The sequence below is a fragment of the Pinus tabuliformis genome, chromosome 5_2 (genome assembly GCF_031772625.1).
Source record: "Pinus tabuliformis cultivar Carrire ecotype Pingquan chromosome 5_2, CPIR1, whole genome shotgun sequence".
In the NCBI taxonomy this organism is placed as follows: domain Eukaryota; kingdom Viridiplantae; phylum Streptophyta; class Pinopsida; order Pinales; family Pinaceae; genus Pinus; species Pinus tabuliformis.
Window position 1 is genome coordinate 1,052,544,581 of NC_142306.1, and position 9,068 is coordinate 1,052,553,648.

The following is a 9,068-nucleotide window of genomic DNA, read 5'->3' on the forward strand; positions in this document are numbered from 1 at the left end:
GGCCACATTATGTAAGGTTGTATGGTCAATATTTTCCAGTTTTCTAGGGCCACATTATGTAAGGTTGTATGGTCAATATTTTTCAGTTTTCTAGGACCACATTATGCTTGGACGGAAGGTGACACTTTCAAAGAAACTTGGCTCATCTAGTCACAAAAATCTACTATACAAGACAAATTTTGTCTTCCCCTTATTTGTTGCTGGGGAATATGGTTGGCTCGGAATCAAGCCATCTTCAAGGATACTTTCATACCACCGGAGCTCACAGCAACTAAAACACTTGCACTTATGGCATTACTTCCTACACAAAAAAACTACAAGAGACCTAGGATAATCAGAGAGTTGAGGATCAACAAAAATACTCCATGGGCATTCTTCGATGGTGCCTCACAAGGCAACGTACATGATTGTGGGGGAGGTGTTGCACTATATTTAACTGAACAACACTACTTCAAATTGTCCATGAGATTGGGACAAGGCTCGAACAACTATTCTGAACTGATGGCCCTGAAAGTTCTTATCTCACTTATTATTGACCTTGGTTTGGACACCATACATATATATAGAGACTCTCTTCTCATTGTCCAATGGATGAATGGGACTCAGGTCTGTCACAGCCTTCAGATACTGCCCCTTGTCACTAAGGTTCACAAGCTACATAGCCTATTGCTCACATTACATTCACACATGTTTACAAGGAGCACAATATTGTGGCAGACATTCTCTCCAAGGAGGGGCTTCGACTAGATTAGGGTTGGATTCTGATACAGGAGTATCAGAATGGTACTTTTTTTGGTTATTATCACAGACCTTTCATGGATGTGCAATTGATACAATAGAGAGAGGACGACCAGTACTCTATTTTTGGGGCTACTAATGTCTTATTGATGCAGGAGCATTCTTCAAGGTTTATAACACCTAGGAGTCTTATCACACATTTACTAAAGGAAGTGGGTTTCCTTAATTATTTATTTCTTTTCCTAAGTTTATTTTGAGTTTTAAAGAGATTGGAATGTAATTTGATTAATAGGGAATATCTCGTGAGTTGTAGAGATCGTAGGAATGAATGAGTAATCCTAGGAAGAGTGAGGATTTTAGGGATTTCAAATATCTAATTTAGGATTTTGTTGACGGAAAAATGGAGTTGAAAAGATACTTTAGGACAAAGTGAAAGAATTGTGGGATCAGAACTGAAATGGTTCATGAACCCTTTTCTTTTATATATTGTAAGCTTTAGAAACATTCCAGAGGTTTTCTTCAATAAAGAGTTCTTCCTTTTGGGAAGAGAATTGGAGGTAAGCTATAGGTTAGAAAGAGTAATAGAGGGATTTTATGGAAAAGAACTAAAACAGTCGAATGTGACGGTTTCCTTTGTAAATATTTTATAAATACCAAAACAGTATGGATTTGTATATATCTGTGTGACAATCAGGGTTTCTTTGCTTGAATAGTTGAATTTGTGCACTGGTAGCGTGAATCTGAGATTATTAATTTCCTATTTGGTATGTTGCGGCATCTCTGTAATTTATACGCATGAATGGTCAAATTCCTGAGATTTTAGATTCCCTGTGAAATGATTGAACTTGTGTTCCTTATGTTTCGAACTCACACGTTTATGTGTTCGTTACGTTTTGATTCTATAATAATCCTTTTGGTGATAGAGGTTTATGTTGGTAACTACCCTTGGCTTGGTAGTTGGATGTTCTGTAAACTCATGTCTGGTTATTGATTAGTCGCAAAGGAATAATCATGACAGTGTAAAATCTGGCGAATTGAAGATGATCGACAGAAATTGTGTGAATTCGGAGTATTGTGGCCGCAGAGTGCAGACTGGAGTCAAGGTAAAAGTGGTCGATAAGAAAGAAATTTGGCAGACTACTAAAATTGACGGGTATCGAGGGGAAGCGGTGATCATCCAATCAGAGGAGATCGACACATGTCGCGTCAAAACATGCAAGCAGGTTAACATTTTAAACAGACGTGATGCGGTTATTAAAAAGAGTTTAAGGTTCAGAGTGATCAGATAGTCCGTTTAATGGGTGATCGGACGCATATCACTTCCGAAAATGCGCGCATGTTAACGTTAGAAATGGACGATAATCACGCATGAACACGTGCGTGGGTTAATGGACCTGTTGTGACCCTATATGTTATCAAAGAGGATTAAATTTTATTTGAATTCTAATCATCAAGACAAACGATCATTTCATTCCGGTTGTGTTTAAGCATATTTCATGCGAGAGGAGTCACACGATTGTGTGAGCTACGAAATTGTGAAGGATTTTTGTGAAGGAAAACATGGACCACCGCAACGAACGCGTTTCACGATAAAAATTAACCATACAGTTGGCCCATAATCCACCGACCAAGGATCAGGTCAAGAAAGATGCGACTTTGTTGCATCACTTATGTTTATAGATTAGTTTTATTGCCTATATAATATATGTTTTTCATGCTTCTCAACGCATTTTTGATCGTTTCAGCAATGTATATGTTAGATAGATACATGCACATGCATATGACAGTTTCTTATTTTTTATATTAGAACAATTATACGCTTATATATTATTGATGGTGTAAGGCTATAGCCAATTTTGCAAGATCCCATATGACCTATTAGACGAATGTATACAAATATACATCTACAAAATGTGATTTTATTATAATTAATAAAATTACGCTTTTTTCCAAGGAAAAAAAAATCATTGTAACTAAAGTTAGGATTAGCTTAAATCCACATTTTATAGCAATTGTATGTCTTTTTGTTGTTGCCTTATTGATAGAAATTGCATTTAATAGATATAAAAAAAAGGCAAAAACTAGCATTACTTGCATTTTTCACCCGAATACTAGGGCTGACATCAACATAATTATTGTTGTCCTATGCATTTTCAGCCATAAAACTTCATTGTTTACCTAACCCTTCCTTGCCCCTTTGATAGTCTTTGCTCCTTTGTTGATCTTATCATTGCTAAGCTATTTCTCAAGTTGTTATATGCCATTGTATCCCTTAAATCCGCATATCATAAAAACCCTAACTTATAACAATTTTCTTCTAAATTATAAAGGTCTTAGGAAAGTGTACATTTGCAGCTCTTATTTCATCCATTTCAAGGTTTGGCCAATACCTTTCTTTTTAACCACTAGACTTTATATCACTCTTGAACCCCCCTTGGTTGAATATCTTATTGGTGATTTCTTTAGGGAAACTTGGGGTAATGCCCACCACTAAATAGCTCAAGAGAGGCCCCTAACATGACAATGGTGGCGGACCATATGACCTAGGTTGCCTAGTGAGGCTTTGCACTAGGCCTCCTAAATTTTGCATTAACATGCCCCTGACAAAAGCTTTAGCAATGCATCAATTGTATGGAAATCCTTAATACAAGTCTTCCCAATGATGGCAAAGTGGCTTGAATGGAAGGGCAAAGATGGTATAAGTGAAGTTGATGGCCAAATGTTTTGGGGAGAAGGTTGGATGAAGTCTATGAAGCCCCACGTTTAGAGGGGTGTGATGTTGTGGATTGGGATGATTTCATTCAAATATTGTCAACTAACATTGTTACTTTCAAGGAAGAGGATAATCTTGTATGGGCTAAAAACCCTGCAAGACACATGCCCATTGCCACCTTGGCACAAGTCCCCACTCATTAATACCACTCGCACCTTAATGGCTTTGGAAGGATTCCCTGTGTGAAATGCTCCACTCAACAATTACTAAATTAGTGTTTAGAATGGGGTCTTGTGTGAAGAGAGGAGTTAATTCTTTCTTATTTAGATGATCTAGGAGATATTAGTCATGTAAACAGATCAAAAATAAACAATTAATATAGTTACATATAGGTTGTTCTTGAAATGTACCTTTTGTAAGTGATTGTGTGTGTTTTTCTATTTGTTATCCTATCACTACAAATCTAAAAAAAGGAAAACGCAGAAAACAACAAAGAATATCCCCTTTCAAGGCTATCCAAATGTGCATATACACTCTTATATTGATAATCTAAGGGTGATGAAAGCTAGCACGACAATAATAAATCAATCTAACCCTTCCTAAGCTTCAGATCTGAAACAAATCTGTGTTTCCAATAAGCTGGAAACTTATTGCTGAGATATAGGGATCAAATTTCCAATGGGTGAAAACCCAAAAATTTATTCCAGCTTGTAATTTAACCTTCTAGTGGCTGGAATAAACTCTAATTATCCCACCATAACAATATGCACTTGAGAAACAAATCTGGAAGCTATTACAAGGGATTAGATGATGTATACTTCCTTGGAAATGGCCCATGTACCCTGAAATTTGTTAATATGAAGTATGTATCGTTATAAATTAATGCAGATCTACAAAACAAACTTGGCATACCTCATGAAATATGTGTGTTTGAAAGCCCAAAATAAGTTATATCGATAACTTAAATAAAATTTGAAAATTTGGCTCAAAACCTCAAGGGTTAAGTAGCTAATCTTAAGATCAAAATTCAAAAAAGTGCAATCTAGTAAATATTTTATTTTTAGTTTTCTAAAACAAGGAAATAAAATATTTGGAATTTTTTAGACTAGGATGGTTGTTGAGATATGTTTATCTTGGCCCAACATTACCTTTCAAGTACCAAGTTGTGAATCACAGCCACTCTTAAGTTGGGCTTGCACTTTGCAGTTTGCACAATAAGAAGGGATTAGAGTCAAGAGAATTGTATCGTCCTCACCTTTGTCTAAGATAGCTCCACGAGTTCCCAAGTTCAATTAGGAGTGTCTTCTATGGAAGTGTATCCACTCTTTGGGTCAACTCTGGGATTAGGAGAAACCTTCAACTGCTTGAAGATACCCCCAACAAGGATTTCTCCAACCACTGGTTCAAAGAGCTCCAACCTCCATCAAGTTTACAATGAGGGCTAACACCTTGGTTTCACTATTCACATAACAATATAAGCCCTTGGTGGATCATCCCTCCAATTGATGTGTAACCAAGATTTACCTATGTCTATCTTATTAAGAACAATTACAAGGGCCAAGAAAAAATGGAATAGAAAGCCTCGACCCACAATTTGTACACAAAAGAGTTTGCAAAAGAAAGTTCTATTATGGAATTTGATTTCATAGTTTCAACTGCAACTAGAATGAGAGGAGGGAGCAACCTTGTATAAAAATAAATAAACTTAACAACTAGTTGGACCTCACTCTCTAAAAAAATATTATACTTTACTTGTCATCCACGACTCGAGGACTAAGTAAATTCAATATAAAATACTTCGATTAAAATGATTGTCGGCATGAAGAGTTCTACTTGGCTTGCTTGACCCTCCAGAGTGCAACATTCCCTTTGATTTGACCTTGAAGAAGCGAGAATTGAAGACTAGTAGCCCAAGATGACCCAACAACTAGTTGAGGTGGCTTGACTTGCTTTCCTTTGCTCAATTTGGTCAATGAGATTCTCGACTTGATCCATGAGGCTTGTTCTTCAATAACCTTGCTCTTTTTGACTTGAAAGCTTGACTAATCTCAAAATCTTTGACCATCTTCAACTTCCCACTAGCCCCAACAGTTATATTTCCATATTCCCTATTACAGGTTATGTTCCCATATTCCCATAATCCTATTACAAGTTATATTACATTGGGAAATTTATTTTCAAGGTCATAGTAGATATATCACATTTGGCTGAAATTGGGGTGCAATATTACTGTCTGTTGCCAATGAAATAAAAGACAAATGAAGTTTGGAGGATTGTGGTCTAGCAGGAAGATGGAGTGCTTGCTGTATGGACGCGCCAAGTTCAGATCTCCGCAAGTAGGCTTTGAAAGGAAAAACCCATCCAAGACTTGGTGATGCCCTGGAAATCTTCGCAGCCCATAGATGTGGCAAATTAAATGTAGTGATGATATCTGACGTACATGAATTTCAGACCTGTAACAAAACCCTCAATGTACCCTTCAAGTGTATTGTTCAAAACACTAGCCATCCTAAAGGTACATTAATTCGTCGCCATTTTGTCAATTTATAAAGTCCCACACGACAAAACCCTAGTTGCATAACCCCTGGAATACACTATTTAGAATCCTAAACACTATAAATGCACGGTTATTTCATTGCCACTTCATCAATTTATAAAGTTCCTTGGGGCAAAATCTATTCGAATAAATTTCAGACCTGCAACCAAACCCTAGCTGTCTAACGCTCCGAATACACTGTTTAAAATCCTAAACATCATAAATGTACTTAATTCGGTGGCCATTTAATCAAAATTTTGTAATGACCCTCGGGCAAAACCTATTCGAAAATATAAAAGTTGGAAATCACACATAAATACACATATTACTCATGGTGCCCAAAGTTTGTTTAAAGATAAAGCATTAAATTTCATTATGCAAACGTGTTTAGTACACAGAGGTGAAATGCAAAGGAACGTGAAGGAATCTCATCTGTTGCGCTCTTCGGGCAGGGGGCGATTAAACCCTCCTCTTCTGTTCATATACTGCCTGGGCTGCCGCTTGGTGACGGCCCTAACCCCACTAACATTAGCGCCGGGCACAGGCTTCCCCTTAGTGGAGTCGAACCCTGTCGGAATCCCCAATTTCTTCATCATCTCTACTTCCTCGTTCGCGTCGACGTCGGCGGCACTGTCAACATCTTGTCCCCCATGGTCGACAGTGGAGGCACGGTTTTTCTGTTCCCGTGCTATTCCGTCCACGAACTCCGACACCGCGGCGGCCCGTTGGCGCTCTTTGTCGTCGTCATCGGTCCTTCGGCGTTTCTTATCGCGCCGAGATTTGCTGGGAGACCTCGACCTCGACCTCGACTTGTATTTCTTCCTGCTTTCGTAGGGCGACCTCGATCTGGACCTGGAGCGCCCGTGTTTCGACTTCCTCTCCGCGGATTTCGACCTGGAGCGCCTGCTGATTCTCCTTTCTCTGTCTCGATCCCTATCCCGTTCGCGGTCTCGATCCCGATCGCGATCGCGGTCTTTCCGATGATCTCTATCGCGTTCTCTGTCCTTGTCCTTCTCCCTCTCCTTCTCCTTCTCCCTGCGTCGATCCATCGCGTGTGTGCAAACACTACAGCGTAATGCATACACAAATACTCTTTTCTGCGCATTTGAATCTCGACATTTTCAAAATCCAACATTAATTTATTAAAAGTATTTAATTAATATTACAAATCATCACACACAATCCTTTTTGTGCATTCGAATTCCGACAATTTCAAAATCCAACATTAATTTATTAAAAAGTATTTAATATTCTAAATCGTGAGAAAATATTACTCAATATTAAAGCCGACGATGAATGAAATTTGTGATTTCTGGAGCCGCAAACGGATTAGTAAAATTCATGGGTAAGGAATGATTTCTTTTGGGTAGGTTTTCGGTCAATTTCGCTCAAAATCAAGAGAATTATAACTTTAAGTTCCAAATTTTACAAGGTGTTGAATTTATGTGGCTCTAAATTACCAAATTCTTCATCTATTATTTAGATTACTCTTTTGTAAAATAACATTTTATAAAATACAATTTTACCTATTTAAATTTATAATTTTAACCATTTATTTATAATCATGCTTCATGAACTTGTAAAAAAAAAAAAATTATTAAATCTTTAAACAAAATATTTATTATAATTGTGTTCATTTTATTAAATCTCATGCATATATATATTGTGTTAAATTGTCATGTGTTAGTACAATTTGGTAAAGGTATACATCGTTATGTTTATGATAAGTTTTTATAGATGGTGTTATGGTATTTTTATAGATGGTGTTATTTAAGGGAAATACACTAGGGTTTTAGATTTTAAAGCCATATAATATAAGGGTTGAATGATTATATTGAAGAGTTGTATTTTAGACATAATATTTTGGAAGTGATTTTAAGAACATGTTTCAAATTAAGCTAATATCTCCAAAAGAAAATCACTCTTATGGATGAGGGTGTTCTTGATTGCTTCCCCTCATAAGTGGAAGTAGTAACCAAAGAGAGCATCCTTCAACACATAGAAGAGCATAGCTTTGGTCTTACTTAAGTTAACCATTAATTATCAAAGATCACAAAAGTGGGATTGTCCATCAAACTGTCTATGCATCCCCGTGGTGGAAGAGGCCAAGAGGATCATGTCATCAACAAAATAAGCAAGGACATTAGGACATGGTGTAGAAAACAATTGTCTCTACCCTCTATGTGCTCCCTAAGAAAAAATTATAGTTCATCAATGTATATCTCAAAGATAGTTAGTGAGAGAGGTTGGCCTGATTGACCCTTATAGTAACCTGATGAAATGCTAGCGGCCATGGAATGTCGAGAAACAACTCATAGAGTCTCATGATGGAAATTAAACAAGTCTCCAAGACGGGAATCTCATGCAACCTCTAAAACAAGGCCTCTCCCAAAACAAAGTCAACTAATATACAACTTTGAACTAGTCACATCAATGCTTATGCTTTAACTTTTGCTTAACCAAAAACTTGTGTATGGATTTTTTGGTTTGTTGGATGAGTTATTTAACTTTGACTTGATGTTGTGCATAGGTTGGAGTTATAAGTGTACAAAGAACTTGAAAAGAATGATGTAGGGGAGCATAAGGCTATGGCTTGTAGAGTTGTCAATGCCCTTATTATAAAGATGTTGAATGAAAAGCAAATTGAAATCCCAATTACAAAGTTGTTGTGAGGATACATACTACTATACAAATGTCCCTTTAAATAAACAGGCGTGCTTAACAATTGTTTATGTCCACTTGACCCTGAATGGAAGGTAGTAGATTTATCAAGCATAGACCACCGGGATTTCCAAAAATCACTTTAGAAATAGTGATCATGTCATAAAACTATAGAAAACGGGGTCGAAATGAACCTAAACAACGAAGAAGTATAGTTAAACAACTTTAGGAGAAAAACTAGCATATTACAAAGAATTATGATAGCCATTTTAAACATATTATCAAAAACACAAATACAATGATTACAATGCTTAATAAGGGGCAAACCACCCTAAAAGGGAGTTCATTTTGATAGATATTAAAGGCCTCATTATAACTGACGATGGAGCACATAACCCATGTGCGTGGCTTTAATTTTTT

At 36.9% G+C, this 9,068-nt stretch overlaps 1 protein-coding gene across 1 annotated transcript; it reads right to left on the reverse strand.

The window, feature by feature from the left end:
* Positions 1–6,331: 6,331 nt before the first annotated feature.
* Positions 6,332–7,122, reverse strand: LOC149162851 (U4/U6.U5 small nuclear ribonucleoprotein). Its single transcript, XM_089437407.1, has one exon. The coding sequence runs from the start codon at positions 7,034–7,036 to the stop codon at positions 6,416–6,418; it is 621 nt and encodes a 206-aa protein (XP_089293533.1). The 5' UTR covers positions 7,037–7,122; the 3' UTR covers positions 6,332–6,415.
* Positions 7,123–9,068: the final 1,946 nt, after the last annotated feature.